The following is a 19,241-nucleotide window of genomic DNA, read 5'->3' on the forward strand; positions in this document are numbered from 1 at the left end:
CATCACCTTTTATTCTAACCAAAAGGGCACATGAATTTAATATTCTTTTATTATTATTTATGATATATAATTCAATTTTCCTCATGCTTCAACAATTTTATTGAGTATACTGTCATCTTATTTATCATTTTTATATTATTAATAAGTAATAATAGGCATGAAAATAATAGCACTCGGCATGAAAAACGCTGCCCCTGCAGCGATGTGTAAGAAAAAAAAAATTCTGACTTAAAATCGCTGCCACAGCAAAAAAAATAAAAAATAAATTTACAATGGCAGCGATTTTTAATATAAAAAAAAAATTAAAAAAAAATCGCTGCTGTGGCAGCGATTTTTAATAAAAAATAATTTTATTTTTTATTTTTTACAAAATCGCTGCTGTGGCAGAGATTTTTAATTAAAAATTTTTTTTAGACGAAATCGCTGCTAGGGCAGCGATTTTGTCATTTTGTCAAAGGAAAATCGCTGCTGACGCAGCGATTTTCCCCTTTTGGTTAGAACAAAAAGTGATGTGCCCTTTTGAAATTTTTGACAAATTTTTTTTGCCCTTTAGGCTCCGGACTCGATAAAAATGTCATAATTTCTTAGTTATAGAGCTTTTTTAGTTGGTTGGTAAAGTAAGAGTGGAGAATCACTTCCTACCAAACATTCAAACTTTAGCTTGTAAATGGAGAGGGCCTCATTTAATTTGTGAAGCATTAGTCAACAAAATATTAAAAGCATTAGTCAAATATATATGTGAATTCCCTGTTGCATTTTAATGCAGATGGACCTACTTGTGATCCCAAATTCCCTTTCAAAAATCTTTCATCGGCCAATTTCTTGTCTTATTTACTTTTTCTCCGACAGCAATGCAATATTTGAAAAGTAACTAATCTATGATCCTATTAACTGAGAAAAGCACTCAAAGACTAGAGATTATTAATAATAGAAGACCTCAGAGTCATTAAAATGGGGAAGTGGACTTAGATAAGAATGATTGACTTAATACAATTTAGATCTGTGTTAACTAAGGTATAGTGAACACATAAGAAAAGAATGATTGAATAGCATGTTACCAATCAAAGGAGCCAAATAACTATACTAGCAACATCACATTTAACAATCAAGGAGCTAAATAACTATACCTCCCAACGTGAAAACATCCACTGGAATGATTTAGAAGCAACCACAACCTACATATTCTGATGTCCTTACAATCTGCACCATTATAACTACTACCTTACAGTGAGCAGTTTAATAAAAGGGGTCCAACAATGAGTCGGTGACAGACAAAAGTCATGACGACACCTTTCAACCATGGAAATTCTCCTCATCACAGGACTGTGAGACTGATTGGATCTACTGTAGACACTGTTCACAAGGTAGGCTAAAATACAAGATAGGCGCTGTAAACGAGCAAAGAACATTTCAAAGAGGTAATAGAATAGTTCCTCCAAACTGTCATACAGAACTCACTAAAGATGACACAGGACAAGGACTTGCCACCTGATCATATTAGTCCAACTATATTTTCTGAAGGCTAGCCTTTTCTGAACTTCTCATGGAATGCTTTATCATTACATTTGTCATACATTCACCCTAAGCTATTTTGTACATTCACCAACCAAACGTGAAGCCCTAGCAATTTTTTCATCATTCAAGGACAATGCAATATCAATCAAATTCAAATCAAAACACAAGTAGCCACACTGCTATTCCACTATGTCACTATTGTAAATCCTCTTTTTTCTATAGGGTAAAGTGGTATTGGAGAATGAACTATGATTAATAGTTATAAAATCATGAGTATACCTTCACCGTAACTCCAGTTGTCAAACTAGTATGATCTGTCAAACATCACAAACAAAAGAGGTTATAAACACCCAACTAAGCAGATAACTGAAAAGCTTTACAAGCCATCAAGACCATGTGTTACATTGGTATCCTTACCCAACAGAAGGTGCAAAAGCAACGAGCCAGAACCACTTTAAGTATTCAAAATATACACATTACACAGATATATAAACTGGTTACATTAATGTAACAGAGTTCCCGCATCTATAAATCGCCAAAGTTAGTAGTAACTTCAAGGTGAGTGTAGAATTGACATATCCACATGCACAAAATCTGACAGCCAACATTAGCATCAGGGATAGACTGAATCCATTCTTTAGCCTAACAAATAAATGAGCACAAGAAAACCAACAAGTAAGAACATTAACTTGAGATTGCTATCTGATTGTCCTTGGGCTGTGTCTTGAGCATTGCGAACATGTGGCCCATGATATGCAGGAGTATATCCAAAAGGGTGATTTGATGCGGTAGGATATGCTGTCGGACCAGGAATTCCATGAAACTGGAAGCTGAGTAATGAAGGAAGCAATCCACCAAAACCAGCAGACATTGTAAAGTTACCAAATCTAGCAGTTGCTGTTGGAAACAATCCTCCCATGTGCCCAAATCCATGATTAGGAAAATGATTTGGTTCAGGTCGTGGAGCAGTTTCAGGTCGTTGTCCTGCAGGTCTATTAGGAATTTCAAGGCTGGGGATTGGTTTTGATCTGGGATCAGTAGAAGTCCTTCCTCTTCCATAAAGTGGAACTAATTTCTCCTCTTGAATAAGTGCCTTACAGACAGGACATTCATGGCACTGTGAGTGAAGACGTAACCATCTATACAGGCATGGCCAACAGTAAAGGTGACCACAGAGTGTCACAATGGGATCTTGGGCCAATTCAAAACATATGTTGCATTCAAAATCACCAGCATCATTGTTCCCATCTCCGGAGGAAGAAGAAGAGCTTTCAAATGCCCTGGTAGTTGAGTCCTGCATCTCACTCAGTTTTATTTGAATTGGAAACTTCAAAAGTTTGCCAACACCCAAAACCTGACAAATACAAGTATTAAGGGTTGGTCAAAATGAATGAAAGCAGATGCGAGAGACATACCAACTGTCCATTTAAATACACCTCAAACAGTGTGTTTGGTATGGCAGGAAATGATTCCGCATGAATACGTCAAATAATTGAAAAGGTTCATACCAAGTATACACTATTTTGACTACAAGGACGGAATGACTTCCATCACGACATTTTCCTCTACGAATATATTTTTACTTAGATTCTTACATAGTATCTTTTCTTTCAACTAAAACAAGCTAAACGTTCATTCTAAAACCCTTAGATTAAAAAAATCAACAAGACACCCTCCTAATAAGCTACATTCCACCTTGTATTGCCATATTTCACAAGTATATATAGAAACAAAAGACAAGAAAATGATATCTCAACCACAGGACAAAAAGTTTAATGCTATAACCTCTTGCTCATATAGTAGATCTAACTGATTTTGCATAAGCAAAACATCTTTCCAAAAGGAAAACTAATTATAATATAAGATGAAAACCATCACGAAACGAAAACCTCAAATCTGATCAAACCTTATGTCACGACAACACAACCAATAACTAATTCCGAATACCAAACTTCTTGTAACCGTCTATATCAATCTTATGTTTATTTCACAAATTGGGGCCCAAATCATGCAAATTATTAGCCTTTAACGCCTCAATTATTACATATACAACAACAAGGTAAAAACTAAAATCTCCACAATCTTGATTCTGAGAATTCAAGATTTCTATCAAGAAAAGGTTTTCGATTTACATAAAAACAGAATAGATCAGAAAAAATAAAATTACATGCAAATTGAAAAAATTAAAACGAAGAAGCATCTAGGATGTATGAACGTACCGATTCAGAAGAAAAGCAAGGGGATTCAAAGGCAATTAATGGATCGAAGCTAAAAGGCGGTAATTGAGCCTTCAATTATTTGTATTGAAGAAGTATTGACTCAAAGAATCTAGGGATTTTCACCCTGTCTCCCAGAGTTGTTACCTAAATTCATCTCTAATTTCAGTTATACCCGGGAGACGGACCCGTCATTGCCTTTTTATTGGGCCGTTTATGTTTTATGAAGAGGATGTTGGATTAATAGGCCCATAAAAAAGGAAAACAGGCCCAACCTTAATATTCTGTGGATAGGGCTTGTTTTTGGGTTGACTTGATTTGGTACATCATAAGGTTGGTCAAAATTGATGTTATTTGAAGAGAAAATTTACTAAATTATGTATTTAAAAGTTTTTATTACTTATTACTAGTCTTAATCAGATTTTCTAGTTTTTATAAGTAACCGTAGATTTCTATCAAAATCTAATAAATTAATTTAAAAAACGAAAAAATGTAATTAATAATTTTTAAACTCATTAATAAATCAATTTTGTTTTTCATAAATAAAGAGTTTTAAACTGATAGAATATCACTCTCATAATTTTCTCTTAATTAGTCAGCATTCTTTTTATAAATTTCTCCTACATTTTTGCCTCCTCATTATCTCTTCTTTTAAAATTCATAAATCTTATTATACATACCTTTATTCTCTAGTTTATTTTCTAAAATTCCATTACTTGATTGAATTCACTCCATTAAGTAAACCAATTAGTATTTATCATATTTTCTACACAAATTGTATACTAAAACATGTTTGTATAAATTTTTTTTTTTTAAAAAATAAATTATATATCGCATTTTATACACAAATCATACACTGATATATATTTGTATATAAGGTGGTTATAAAATTTTTATCCCATCATTATTTATTTTAATATCTCACACCAAACGACCCCTAAGTACACACATCTTAACTTGATGGAGAATCGAGGAAGACTAGATTGAAAAAAATCACATTCCAGTCCTTGCGTCATTTATCTAAATAAGAACTTGAGAAATGGAAATAATAAAAAATGGAGAGAAAACAAATCTATCAATATTGCGTATTAGAATCATGAGGAATTCGATGAAATAGAACCGCCTTCAAAGAAGTAGATATAAAAGTAAGATCAGAACCTGATTCTCCTATATGATTGAAAATAATGGTAGTCTAATGAGCCACCGGCGGATTCAGGATTTAGAATCTCTGGGTGTCAAATAGACTTATCGAGTAAATTAATTTTATATTTGATTAAATTATTCGTCTTTTTGATATATATCATAAATCAATCAATAAAATATAAATAATAAGATATTACACTTTTATTGAGTAAATAAAAGAAAAGTCAAAGGAGTAATAATGTAATTAATTTAATTTAAGTCAATAACAATTATAAAAAAAATTAAAAAATGTGCCAGCTGTTTTTTCTTAAAAAAAGGTTCTTGGAGCCTTTTTTTTTCTTAAAAAACGTCTGCAGCAAATTTCTCAAATAAATAGGTACAAATGGGATTCGAACCCGCAACATCAGCCTTCTAAAGTTGCCCTCCTACCGTGACACCACAAGCCAATTTTATTTTCTAGGTGGCACGCTTTATATTTGTATAAATATTATATATATATAGCTATGTATATATAGAGTTTCTATCAAAATTCGAGGGTGGCACCCCACACCCCTTCATAGATCCGCCCCTGATTATGGAGCATAACAACAAGAGAGTTTAGTAGAAATTGTCAAAAGTAAACATTTTGAGTTGAGGATCATTGAGGAAAATAAATTGTGAGGCATCAAAGGTTTAAAACGTGTCCTAATGAACCCCTGGGCCATTAAAAAGTGAAGATTAATATATAAAAGTTCAACTGATCTCATGTGTTTGAAGTAAAAATATTTACATAATGGAGTCACTTATAAGGTAATATACTAGGACGTAAAAACTTTCTATGGTATAGTAACCAACTTGGCATAATATATAGGGAAAATTAGGTAGAATAGCAAACATATAGTTTAAGAAATTATAAGTCGCGGCTAGAGTTTTTTAAATTATTACTATTCATCTAAGTTATATAAATTTAGAATTTGTATAATTTGGTTTCTGATTAATTGTATAAATTTTGAATTTTGTATATGCTTACCCTAGCTATTTGTATATGATTTATGAAAAATTCATACTAATAAATTACCATGTTTGTATATTGGCAAGCGAAATATACAAACGGAGTTCTGAAAAATTGTTAAATATATAAATACAAAATTTATATATACTTACACTATTTGTATATTTGCAAGCGAAATATACAAACTGCAGTCTTCATATCAAACAAACCTATAGTTATGAAGCACAATTATTGAAACTATAGCTATAAATGCTTATTATACCTATTATATTTGCTATTTCTGAAATTTTCTCTAATATATACCCACCAGAAAAATAAAGTCTTTGAAAAGTCTTAAAAACATTTTTTTGTTTGATTAACTAAACTTAAATACAACCTTGATCTTTGATTTTATAACATGAGTGAAATATACCCCTAAATTTTCGCCAAGTTTAGAAATTTGAAACCATTTATTATGTCATGTGACAGATTAAAGTGTATCTAAGTTTAATTAATCAATAAAATAAATCTTTTTAAGTCCGTCAACTGTTGTAAAATAAAATTAATAATTTGCGTCACAAAATGTTTTCAAATACTTCTTCTTATCGTAAATTAATTTAAAATAGTCATAATATAAAAAGTGGCAAAAAGGGACTTTGATATCCAACCTATATAAATGAGTCCTAGGCCTAGTACTATATATAATAGCACAAAATTTTATAAAAAGCAGTCATTTTCCACCGAACATTTTCATAAAAGGAGCTACTGGTGTACTGGAGAGTCTAGCAGTGGAACTACGCAGTGTTTTGTGCAAAGCACATTAATTCATATCAACTTTCTGGCCTTTCACTTTGCATATAATTTCAAATCATTTCTCAAGCTCATATATTGCTATTTGTTCGATGATTCACATCGTGCGTTATTATCTCTCTGAGCACCCTTGTGTTGTAAATTTCCGTTGGAGTCACAGCCAATCATGGGGTAACACGTGGTTCTTCCTCTTCACCTCTATTGCAGCCTATGTTATCTTCTCCCTCTTCCTCCACCTTTTTCTTTGCCTCCTCTTCCGCAACCGCAGTCCTCTCCCTCTCGGCCCCATCCCCGCCGTTCACTCCCTCTCTATGGTCCTAATTTCCCTCACCATCTTCACCGGAATACTCCTCTCCGCCGCCGCTGAAATCCGTGAAACTCGCTGGTTCTGGCGCCGTAACAAAACCACCACTTTCCAATGGCTCCTCTGTTTCCCTCTCGGCACGCGCCCTTCCGGACGCGTCTTCTTTTGGTCCTACATTTTCTATCTCTCTCGCTTCCTCCACACGCTACGTACTTTCTTCTCCATTCTCCGGCGTCGAAGACTCTCCTTCTTTCAACTCTTCAACCACTCCATACTCATATTTATGTCCTTCCTGTGGCTAGAATTCTCGCAATCGTTTCAAGTACTAGCAATACTATTTACAACCTTTTTATATTCTGTTGTTTACGGTTACAGATTCTGGACCGCGATTGGATTGCCAAGCGCGTCCTTCCCGTTTGTTGTAAGCTGTCGGATTCTGTTACTGGGATGTAACGTTGTGTGCCATGTTGGGGTTCTTTTGCTCCATTTCATGAAAGGTGGATGTAACGGAATTGGGGCATGGGTTTTCAATTCAGTGCTCAATGCTGCTATTCTATTTTTATTCCTCAATTTTTATGTGAAGGTGCACTTGAAGAATAGAAATGGTGTAAAAGATACTGAAATGTTGGACTCTCTGAAGAATAAGGATAGTTGAAGTACATCCAACAGCTTTTCTACTTTTTTTTTGTTTTTTACAAAATTTTGTATTGAAGTTATGTCAGTTGGGTTGTAAATTATGTTAAAGGAAATCGACGGAGAGTTCGATCTTTACAGTTATGAGTATATGTATATTACTAATTGATAGAATCTGTAGCCAATGATGAAGTAGTGAAATTCAGCCGCAATCATGGCAAAGTCATTTCACGCATGCTCAATTGCTTTCCTTTTGAGTTTTGATTCTATCCTTTAACTTGACTAAGTTTTTGGAAACACAATTTCAAAAGCAATTTTTCAAAAATCTCTTATCACCAAAAAAAAAAAAAAACTTTGCTCAGTGGGTTACTCATTAACTTGCTAGATATTTTTTGTGATAATATATACTAGTACTATTATATTTTATTTTAGAAGGGGTAACTTGAGAGTCTTTCTTTTTTTATGGTTAAAAATTAAAATGTAGAGGACGTGTATATCTTAGATTCTTAGTTGTGCGCCCATCGAACATGCACGCATGACTTTTGATGAAAAGGTTATCATTATTAATTAAATTATAAATATATATGTGAGAGTATCTTGAGCGTCGAGCTATATAGAGAGCTAATTAAAATTCTCCTGCGGCTTTATTAAGATGGAGTATTAATAATGTATTATATAATTCTGGAAAAATAGAAAAGCAATTAGATGGCATATCTACTTTAAGGCCAAGTGGCCGTAACAAGGCAATACACTTTATAAAGATTTAATATTTAAATATAATATTACGCTTCTGCTTTTGTCGCTAGCAAGTACCAAGATTATCCATTTATCTTTATGTTTTTGAAGTCTATAGTAAATTATTTGAAAGTTTCAGTGCACTGCATCCTCCTATGGTATAACATATTACTCCTTCCGGTGGCGGATCCAGGAATTAAGCTCATGGAGTTCAAAATTTAAAGAAGAAGTTCATGTGGTAATGTAAATGCACGGTAAGTGTAGTAACCCCGACATGTTTTTTGTACAAGCTATCTCATTAGTTGATAAAAGTTAACACCAAACTAATCAAAGATATTGAGAACAAAGCTACGTTGATAAAAAAATTAGCGGATCAGTTGTATTACATAAGTTAATTCCTAAAATACGTGACAATTAAAGGATGAAAAAGGAAGTAAGACGGAGAAGAAAAATATTTACCTTAACCCGCTAAATTTATATTATCTTATCGTACCGCATTAAGCATTTCTTCCTACTTTTACCCTGCTCCATTGAACATTCTTAAAATTTCTTGTACTTTTTATACTTTTATTTTGTAATGTTTTACTTTATTTTGCATTTTTGAATTATTTTTTAAAATTAGTATCCATTCAAACACATTCCTAGGAAAATTTTCAAGATTCTCTAAAAGTGTGTAAGTATAGATTTACTAATATTATAATGCATATTCAGAAGATAAATAAATGGCATCGTCAATTTTTTAGTTCATGTAGTTTAATTTACTAGGTTAGTCATCACTTGCAGTGGCGGAGGGAGGATTTTCATCAAGGGGGTTCAAAAAAAAATTAATCACATAAATAATAGAGCACATACATATATCTAAAAACTTAAATCATTACAATTGTACTCTACGAGGTTTCATATCTTGAAATGTCTTAATAATAGCATCATTAGGAATACTATCAAATACATCTTTTTCTACAAAAGGCACCAAACAACCACTAAAAAAATCATCACTCATTTGACTTCGCAAGTCATTATTGATAAACTTCATTGCCGAGAAAGCTCTTTCAATGGATGCAGTGGCAACTGGTAGAAGTAGAGCAAGTTTCACTAAGCGGAACACCAAAGGATAATTTGAATGTTTTTTTTGTTTGGAGTAATCTTTTGGAAAGATCACAAAGTCCATTTAGATCAGAGAACCTTTCATCAACATCACAAACATCAACATGTAACTTGCAAGTTGATCCTCACACTACAAGAAAAGGGCTTTTTAGAGACCAACATTTAGGGAGAAGTTAAAAATTTGGTCCCTAAAAGTATCCTTATAGGGACGACTTTTCCTTCTCGTCTCTTTATCTTTTGTTACAGCGAAGAGATTAAATCTAGTCTCTATAGTAATGAATAACTGGTCCCGAAAACAGAATTTAGTGGGTCAAAAGGCACCACTCGTCACTAAATTAAAATATACTTGTCTTTCTTTTTGGGACATAGTAAAATCTCTAAACCCTAATCTGCTGACCTTCAAGTTGCCCCACATTGAATACACCTCTTCTTCTTCATCTCCATCGACTAAAGTTGCTTCTTCCAACATCACCAACCTCAAAATTCTTTGATAACACAAAATTAATAAACCAATGAAGCTAATTTCCTTCCCGTCATGAGTAACCCACCTTCAAGTGATGCTCTTTCGATTTGACAAAGAAGATTACAGGTGGGCTCTGCAACAACTGTAATAATCAAGAAAATGGGGTAATTTTCTATTTCAGTGATTTCATGATATTAGATTTATGAAATTCAATTATCACTTTCGTAGTTTTTTTTCAGATTCCTCTTATCTCGTTTTGAATACCTAATTGAGTTCTTTTCTCATTTTGAATACTCAATTGAGTCACACTATTGGTACTTATTTTCCTTTGTATATATGTGTTGGCTGCTCAAGGGGTGTGGTCAGAAAAAGTAACAAATCATATTATATAATATATTGTGTTCTTCTTGTATTGTACTGATTGCTCTGTATGTTTGTGAATTACATAAAAATTTGTTATATATTACCCACTCTTTCAATCGAAGCTCAGTCCTAGCAGGGCTATCGTTTATATTTTTCATGCCCTCTCAAGTTTCCAAGGTTAACTGTGATAACGTGCCTGAAACCATATATTCATGATTAACTTTGTTTTTTGGTTCTTTTACTTGATATTTAAACTCAAGTTCTTCTCTTTTGATACTTTCAATAATAATTAATGCCTCTAAAGGTGTGAAATATTTCTAATTCTATGAACATTCACTATTGCTATCAACTATCCCACGGAGATTTCAAAATAGTGGATGCCATCAGGAAGTTGTACATATTGATGTAGTTAGTTTTTTAAAGTGAACTTCAATTGCTTGAATTCTTACTTCTTTTATCTGATTTTCAGGTATTTTCTTCGCATGATATCCTTATGGCGATATTTAATCTACTAAATTTTGACTTTTGCTTGTTTTGTTATTATTTTTATAGTGTGCTTCAAATTCTATATGTACGACGCCGAATTAGTTCTATATGTGTTTTTTGGTTGAAAATATACGTTGTTGGCTATGAAAGTTACCTATTTTAAAGAGAAAAAACCTTTTTGGTTGGGTAATTATTTCTTCTCCAAAAGCAGTTGTCCACTCATTTTCAGGTTTCACATCAAAGGTTTGGTGAACAAGTCAATTATAGTTCTCATCTAAGGTAAAAATATTTCTCTAGATCCATTGATATTACAGTTACTAGTGCAGACTTTTGCATACTTCAGTAGTAGTGCAGTCCTGTCTAAATAACAGAGTGAAAGTTCAACTATTCTTAAATGTTGTAAAAATCCTTGGAGTAATTTCTTACTTTGTTTGCTATGTCAAGCTGTTAATAGTTCGTGCTTTACAGTGTAAGATTACTTCTTTTTTCTTAGCGTTACTAGATAACTTTTGCAAAGAAATAATAAGTGCAAGAGACTTCTGACTTAAATTCGTTGTAGTTCATGGCTGATAGAATATATTGTAAGACTAACATGCATATAATTTTAGCTTTTTCTTAGGAATCTCCTTGATACACACCTTGCCTCATGGAGTTGTATATATACATCACAAAGTACATTATAGGCATGGTTAAATCAAATACATGACTGCACTTGGACCAATTTTAAAATTCAACAGAGAAATGCATCTCAATTGTAAATCTATGAAGTAGAGAAGTTTTAGGACACTACTGCTCTCATTGAAATATTTAGAGGCAAGTATTATGACAGTCTCATGGAGAGATGCTAGACAACTGGAAAGATAGTACATGTATAGTACAAGTATAACTAGTGACAAACCTTGTGTACCATTTATGCTTGATGAAGTTATACTGGGTCCTGAGGAATGCAAACTGAATGGTTAGGACTCCCCTGCTACAATGAAAACATAAGGAGCATCACCAGATTTGCTAAATGAAAAGAAAGAATCATGAAAACCTCTAGTTACCTATGGGAGAAGTATTACAAGATTTACTATATTTCGAGCTCCGTTAGACAATTTGTATGTTAAATATAGCACTCAATACAATTATCAAGCATTTTAATACAAATTTAAGGAAGGAGGTTTATGTCCATTTTATTTCTGTTTCAGCTTTCAATCGAGTTTTCAAAATCATCCAAAACTTACCAATATTTTCTCTAGTTTGTTCTGCTGCATTTTATTTCTTTGCCTGTTGTCCAAGTCTATACTTCTTCAGAACAAAAAAAAGGGGGACAAAACTGCCTAATGTGTTCTCGATAGAAAAAAAATATCGATGAATAATATTGTACCTTAATGATCTTTCTTGTTGTCTTTTATTTATTTAGAAGCATCAACTTCAAAGTTCTAATTCATACTTTGGATTCTATCAGGTAAACCAACAAAGTCGCAAAAAAAACGTATACTAGAACTTATTCTTGACATTCTGCAAAGGTTGCAGTCATCCTCATATTAGATTAAGTTTTATACTTATCACATTACGTGTACAATAAGAAATACATTTAACATCTTACTACTTTGTTGGTCTGTTTTTTGATGTTAGGAGGGACGAATACCCATTAAATATTTGCAGTACTAGTTGATCGCGCTGATGAGGTTCTATTGTTCTTGTGATTGGCTTTGGTTTTTGAAGGCCAGGTATTCTTAATAAATTACATCTTTTGTTTCATTTAGGGTGGAAGATTACTATGAAATCATTAAAGAACCTATGGATTTCGGTACAATGAGGCTAAGCTTCATGAGGGAATGTATGAAAACCTCCAAAAGTTAGAGATCTGCTTTTCCCCTAAATTAAGCCTTTAGGTTTATTTTCTTATATAGAAAATCTTTTTCTTTTCCCTTCAAGTCAAAGTGGACTTGGATGAAATTCGAGGAAGCAATATCAAGTTGTGTCAGCCATTCTCTTTCTATTATAGTTACGTTGATTGTAGCAACATTTGGACCTTCAATCACATACCATGTTTGTGAAGTGCATTATCTACTAATAACACAACAATCAATCATTAATTTAAAAAGAATGTCCATACATATAATGTCTATTTAATTCTAATTACACGTAGTCAGGTTATCTATTCCTGGACTTGGTAGATGTTACTTCTTACTGGTTCTACATATGTTTTTTGTATGACTTAACAACTTAGAAAGTATATACTCTACTTTTATCATTGATATTTTGTCCATAAATTTGCAGCTACATGTTCATATATAGATGAAAGATTATGTGTTTCTTAGAACTTTGCTTTAGAATTGAGTGCAACGTTAATTGGCAAGTTAAAATTTAGATATACTAGATTGTCTAAACTATGTTTAATTTAAGTTCTCTAGTGGAATGTTTAGTAGTTATGAGCAATATTAATTATGTCTTTGACAGGTTTAATGATTTGATGAATTTATAAGTCTCAGACCAAAAGTGAAGATGAGATTATCATTATACCGAGACAGTTGGACAACTTTTCAAATTTCGTATAGTAAATGTAATGACTAATATTGGGCTGTAGAATGCTACATTGCTACTGATGGGATGTTAATCTGATTTTTGTAACTGCTTATATATATGAAGGCATGCCATGATTGATCTTATGTCTTTATGCAGCTGAAGTTTTATATTATGTCTTTATGCAAGTGAAGTTTTACATTATAAACAGTAATATTTCTATAATGTAAAACTTGTATAGACCAGATGCCTTGTCCTAATAGGTCTTTTAGGACCAGAAAATGTGGACGCTATAAGTCTGTAAATACCAGAAAAAGTGGTACAAAACAACAACTTAAGGACCAAATATATGGTCCCTAAAGATGTCTTAGCGACCAGACTAAACCTGGTCCCCAAAGACATTTAGGGACCAGTAACAATAACTTGTCGCTATTGACTTTTAGCGAAGAGACCGATAGGGACGGGAAGCGACTAGTTTTTTTGGGTCGCTATTGACTTGTTGGGACTAGAATCAGCCTTTTAGGGATCGAATTTCTCTTCGCTAATAGCTAATTTTCTTGTAGTGTCAAGAGTATCCATATTAAATTCATCAAAATCATCTGGATATAATTCAGCCATCTTCATTATTTTTTTGCTGTCAAAACTTGAAAACGAGTTAATTGGATTCAAACAAGCAATTCCATGGAGCAAATCAGTAGATTCCTCGTTAAAACGATCATTAAGCTCTTGAAGTTGCCAATCAATAATATTGCAAAACACTTCAACACGGTAATGATATAAGACTATATAGTGAGCAAGTCTTCGCCGTGATTTTAAAGAGCTAACATATGACTCTTCAAAGTTAGGTATCAAAATTTCATGTTTGGTACAAAATATAGATATCTTAGCAATAAGAGAATTACATTCATCATCCCTTAAAACTTACAACCTTTTCTTTGCTACTTCAACAAGTAGCATGGCATTTGCAACATCTTGTTCCTTTCTTTGTAAGCATTTATTGAGTTCATTTGTGATTGCTAATACATCTCTCATCAAATGCAACATGAACGCAACCTCAAATGTTTGACAAGATTCAAGATGTCCCATTGCCTTGGCTCTTTTATCCATACTTCGTGCATCAAGAGCAAGTGATTCAAGAACTTCAACAATAGAGCCAAACATAAGAATAAAATTGTTAAAGGATTTATAATGAGATCCCCAACGAGTATCACAAGCTCTTGAAAGACCAAGTTGTTGATTCAAGCCCCTATCGGTTGTCAATTCACCCATATCTAATGCATCTTGAATTGTTGCTTTTTGAGAATCTCGTAAATCATCCATACGCTTAAAAAAGATCCCAATACATTAAAAATATTTGAGACCAATACTACAAGTTTTCCCACTTCAACACACTTTTTAGAGACCCCAACAAGAGTTAGTTGAAGTTGATGAGCAAAACAATGTATAGAATGAGCCGATCTACTTTCTTGCCTAATCAACATTTTAAGTCCATTGACCTCACCTTGCATATTGCTTGCCTCATCGTAACATTCTCCACGCACACGTGATGGACTCAAAGAATGTTGAGCAAGTAAATTAATAATTGTCTCTTTCAAGGATAATGCACTAGTATCTTGAATATGAATAATGTCAATAAGTCGCACCATCACGAATCCCATTCTATCAACATATCGTAATACAATAGCCATTTGCTCCTTGCGTGAAATATCAAAAGATTCATCAATTAGTAAGGCAAAGTAGTCACCATTTAGTTCCTCGAGAATAGCTTTAACTGTTTCTATCTTGCATGTAGTCACAATATCTTTTTGAATTATTGGAGAAGTCATTTGATCATTTTGAGAGGCATGTTCAAATACATAATCACGAATTTTATCACATCTTTCTGCATACCATGAGATAATCTGAAGAAAATTACCCCTACTAAGTGATGATTTAGATTCATCATGACCTCGAAATGCAAGTCCTTGAGTTATGAGAAGTCTTACTACATCAACCGAAACACTTAAGCGGATATAATATCCATGTTTAATTTGATTAGATTGTCTCTCAAATGCAGATTGAATCGATTGTTGTTGCCGTAGTAAATTCTGACATTTCTTTTTTGATCGATTATGTGGGCTATTCTGCAGACCAATATGCTTGTTAAGACCACTCTTTTTATTCCAATTCTTAAACCATGTACATAAAAATACTTCACCTCCACCTTGATTAATATTATGATCTTTAAATAGATAGCAATACAAACAATAGGTTGCATCTTTACTAACACTGTACTCCAACCAATCATGATATACATCATCAAACCATTCATGATTAAAACGACGTATTGCTCCAGAAATATTTGTTTGAGGGTACTCATGCACCTCCAAGCGAGGTTGACAAGGACCATTCACAAGGTATGCCCTTCTAATAACATCACGATGATTTGGATGATAATTCAATATTGGAGTTCTTTCACCGGGATCAAACTTTAAAGTACTCAAATCAAATTCTTGAGAAGAATGTGATGGTACTTCAGAATGATTGACATTTTCTTCTTGGTTAGATTGACTATGACTATGAGAGGCTAAACTTGATTTCGATATTGGGGTAAAATACTTCTTCATTGAATATTAAGACTGGATTGTAAAGTAAAAGTTTAGTTAGAATTTAAGAGAAATAAACACACATTCAAAAGTCAGAACTATTAAAAAAAAAAGCGTACACACAATAAGGACCAAAACCAAAAAGTTTAAGCAATGGTTATTTGATTATTACATTATATTTCTCTATCTCTCCAATTTTAGATTAAGAAATTATATTAAATTAGCCAAACAAAAAAAATGAAACTTCAATGATATCAATAATTCAGCCAACTAAATGAAAGCACATCAAGAAATAATGAAATAAGGTATATAGAAATCTGGTAAGAAAAAAGGGAACCAAAAACATACCGAAGTAGTTATTAATGGAGATGAAAGAAACAATTGCGGATATAGACTTCAAGATTTCAATAATGACCAATCCAACAGAAGCATCAACCAGCAGTGACAAGGTGCACCCAGCAGCGACAAGCAGTAGCCAGAGCAAGGAAGAAGAGCAATGAAAAAAAAAAACGCGAAAAAATCCTAAAAGAAGAAAAAGGTTTTTTAATATTTGACTTTGTAATTAGGGATTATCAGGGTTTTAATAAAGAAGAAAGGGGCTTTTTAATATTTGACTTTATAATTAGGGATTAAACTAATAAATCTTAAATTCCCGCCTAAAATATAAGCTGATAAAAAATTGCCTTTGTTCGGATTCGAACATGCGACCTCACGTGCAGGAACGCGAATTCTTGAACCCCCAACGCCACTGAGCTACGCCTTTGGTGTATGTTCAGGGGGTTCAATATTATATATATACACATAAATAAAAAATTTAATCGTATATATATAGTGTAATTTTTCGACGATGGGGGTTCGGATGAACCCCCTTGGTTCAACGTAAATCCGCCCCTGATCACTTGTTGAAAAAAAAAATGACGAATAAATCAAATAAGTTTAGTTTCCATCTCTTTAAAATATAATTGAAAAAATAGAAAAGAAATTTCATGAATTCTATTAAATATATATTATTAAAAGGATATTGACGATTTTTAGTTTCTTCATTCAACTACATCTAATTTATCTTTATATATACAATTCATCATTTTTAAAGAGTTGTACATAAAATTATGTTGAAATAAAATGACAAATAGATATAAGAAGAATAAAAAAAAATGTGTCTAATAAATTTAAACAAAAACAAATTAAAAAAATGGCATAAAAGAGAAAAAATAATGAAAAAGAAAAGATGATCCAAGCCCAAAAGTTGAACCCAATTCCATGCATTAAAAAGGGTAAAAAAAAAAGAAGAGAAGAGCGTAAAAGCCACTGCTGAACCCCTTATCCATTGAGCCAAAGCCTCTGAATTGTTTTCAAGGGATTCATTTTAATATATGTACACATAAAATCAGAACTTGGCCATATATATATAACGTAATTTTTCGATCGGTGAACCCCCTCGATACAAGCTAGGTCCGCTCCTGCTTCTGTCTCTATTTACTCGTTCATTTTTACTTAACACACTTATTTTAAAAAAAATAGTAAGTTTATTATTTTACCCCTATTGACAGATAGAATTTCAAAATTAATTTACTCATTAAAAAGGTTCTATCTTTTCTTGATTTCTAAGAAAATGACAATTATAAAGTTAGGACAAATAAAAAGGGACAAAAGGAGTATCTCATAATTTCAGATCTTTTTTATTAGTAAAATGTTTAAAAGACTTGAAAATAGTTATCACTTTAAGCAATTTATAACTACTCCCTCCGTTCACTTTTACTTGTCACTGTTTGAATTGACACACCGATTATGAAATTAATTAATGATATAAATATTTTATCAAACAATCCCCTATTAAATGATATCTTATAAAATGATTTGGAAAATATGTATTTAACACTAAGGGTAAAATATGAAAAAAAATAGTAAAATAACTAAACATTAATTAATAACTTGCCTAATTCCAATACTAACTAATGAATGCTAAATGGCCAGAAAATTTGGCCAGAATTTGACCAGAAAATTAAAAAAGTCTACAGTATTCTTTTTAGAGCAATTTTCACATATAGCAAACACAAAATTCATATTTGTATGCTATTAGCAAAGTTTGTATAATTGCGCTCCATAGCAAACATATATATGTATAATTCACTAGAAAGAGAGAAAGGCAAAAGAAAAGTGGGCAGAGAAATATTTGTATTGTTTAATTATAAGTGTATAGGATGAAGATATATGTATTTGCATGTGTATATACAACTTTCTCTCACTTTATACAAACATAAGCACAATTTATACATTTGGTTTCTGTTTGTATAAACGAGAGAGGCGAGGGTGACGAGCGAGGTTTGGGAGAGTGGCGAGCGAGATCTGGGAGAGGGGAGAGAGGGAAACGAAAATATATGTATATATACAATTTCAGCTCGCTTTAAACAAATACAAACGCATTTTATACATTTGTGTTTGTATAAAAGCGAGAGAGGGGAGCGAGATTGCCACCAAACGAGAGTGGCGAGCGAGATTCCACCAGGGAGAGTGGCGAAAATAGCAATAGTTTGCTATAGGGTACAATTAAATCAAAGTATATTTATAGCATTTAATTTGAATTAATAGTTTGCTATTATATATAATTTTTCCTTCTTTTTATTTAAGGTTAAACTGATTTGTTTTCCATTTTTAATTAAATGTATTAAAGTTAAAAGGGTAAAAATGTTTAAAAAGGTAAAATAACATATTTTTTAAAATTTTCTGGCCAAAAGGATTTTTCCTTAAAAGAAGTCTTGAAAATTGAACAATTAAGTTAAGGAAAGTGCTAAATAGCCAGAAAATTTGGCGAGAATTTGGCCAGAAAATTAAAAAAACTATAATATTTTTTTTATGGAAAAAACTTTTTGGCCAGAAAATTTGGTCAGAATTTGGCCAGAATGATATTTTATTTATGCTATTTTACCTTTTAAAACATTTTTACCCTTTTAACTTTAATAACTTCTAACTAAAAAATAAAAAAAAGATCTGTTTGTTTCAAAATAAAAAAAAATATTATAGTTTTTAAAATTTTCTGGCTAGAAAATTTAAAAAATAAAAAATATCTCGTATAAATATGCATTGAGCGTGCCCCCTCTAGTATTTCGAATGCGTGTGGTCTCTTTTTTATATACGTTAGTAACTTAGTTGTTATCAAAAGGCAAAAGTTGTACTCTTAAGCATTCATACTAACAATATTTGTACTAGTTTTGGGGTTGATTAAATTTCTTTTTAATATTTATTTTGCTCTATCTTAGACGATTCATGATGTTATTACACAATTTTTATAATGACAAACGATCACAAGTCACAACTGATCTTATTTTTTATTTGAATTTTGTGCGTGCTATGTGAAACTCATATTGACATTGGAGGACCACCAGTGTTTTGGTAGGATGTCGTG

The 19,241-nt window shown here is 32.3% G+C and overlaps 3 protein-coding genes and 1 long non-coding RNA gene across 4 annotated transcripts; 2 read left to right on the forward strand and 2 right to left on the reverse strand.

Annotated features, from left to right (window-relative positions):
* Window positions 1–2,044: 2,044 nt before the first annotated feature.
* Window positions 2,045–3,917, reverse strand: LOC125848900 (uncharacterized). Its single transcript, XM_049528864.1, has 2 exons — window positions 3,735–3,917; window positions 2,045–2,869 (listed from the first exon to the last, which is right to left on the reverse strand). Exon 2 carries the CDS (start codon window positions 2,813–2,815, stop codon window positions 2,153–2,155), a length of 663 nt encoding a protein of 220 aa, XP_049384821.1. The 5' UTR covers window positions 2,816–2,869; window positions 3,735–3,917; the 3' UTR covers window positions 2,045–2,152.
* Window positions 3,918–6,677: 2,760 nt separating this feature from the next.
* On the forward strand, window positions 6,678–7,763 carry LOC125848241 (elongation of fatty acids protein 3-like). The gene has a single exon (XM_049528071.1). It carries the CDS (start codon window positions 6,747–6,749, stop codon window positions 7,611–7,613), a length of 867 nt encoding a protein of 288 aa, XP_049384028.1. The 5' UTR covers window positions 6,678–6,746; the 3' UTR covers window positions 7,614–7,763.
* Window positions 7,764–9,813: 2,050 nt separating this feature from the next.
* Window positions 9,814–12,459, forward strand: LOC125848844 (uncharacterized). Its single transcript, XR_007444561.1, has 3 exons — window positions 9,814–10,057; window positions 10,972–11,021; window positions 12,363–12,459. It is a non-coding gene; the product is annotated as an uncharacterized LOC125848844 (long non-coding RNA).
* A 1,313-nt stretch (window positions 12,460–13,772) lies between these two features.
* LOC125847472 (uncharacterized) lies at window positions 13,773–15,859 on the reverse strand. The gene is made up of 3 exons (XM_049527084.1): window positions 14,750–15,859; window positions 14,179–14,576; window positions 13,773–14,073 (listed from the first exon to the last, which is right to left on the reverse strand). Exons 1-3 carry the CDS (start codon window positions 15,857–15,859, stop codon window positions 13,773–13,775), a joined length of 1,809 nt encoding a protein of 602 aa, XP_049383041.1.
* Between the last annotated feature and the right edge of the window lie 3,382 nt (window positions 15,860–19,241).

The sequence above is a fragment of the Solanum stenotomum genome, chromosome 12, assembly GCF_019186545.1.
Source record: "Solanum stenotomum isolate F172 chromosome 12, ASM1918654v1, whole genome shotgun sequence".
In the NCBI taxonomy this organism is placed as follows: Eukaryota; Viridiplantae; Streptophyta; class Magnoliopsida; order Solanales; family Solanaceae; genus Solanum; species Solanum stenotomum.

What these genes read in the sequence shown, in the direction of transcription:
- LOC125848900 (XM_049528864.1), bottom strand. Translation starts at nt 2,815, where the DNA reads ATGCAGGACTCAACTACCAGGGCATTTGAAAGCTCTTCTTCTTCCTCC.
- LOC125848241 (XM_049528071.1), top strand. Translation starts at nt 6,747, where the DNA reads ATGATTCACATCGTGCGTTATTATCTCTCTGAGCACCCTTGTGTTGTA.
- LOC125847472 (XM_049527084.1), bottom strand. Translation starts at nt 15,859, where the DNA reads ATGAAGAAGTATTTTACCCCAATATCGAAATCAAGTTTAGCCTCTCAT. An exon ending in CAAGCAATATGCAAGGTGAG is followed by an intron (nt 14,577 to 14,749) that starts GTCAATGGACTT and finishes ATCTTTTTTAAG; the next exon opens with CGTATGGATGATTTACGAGA. An exon ending in GAAGTAGCAAAGAAAAGGTT is followed by an intron (nt 14,074 to 14,178) that starts GTAAGTTTTAAG and finishes GTCATATGTTAG; the next exon opens with CTCTTTAAAATCACGGCGAA.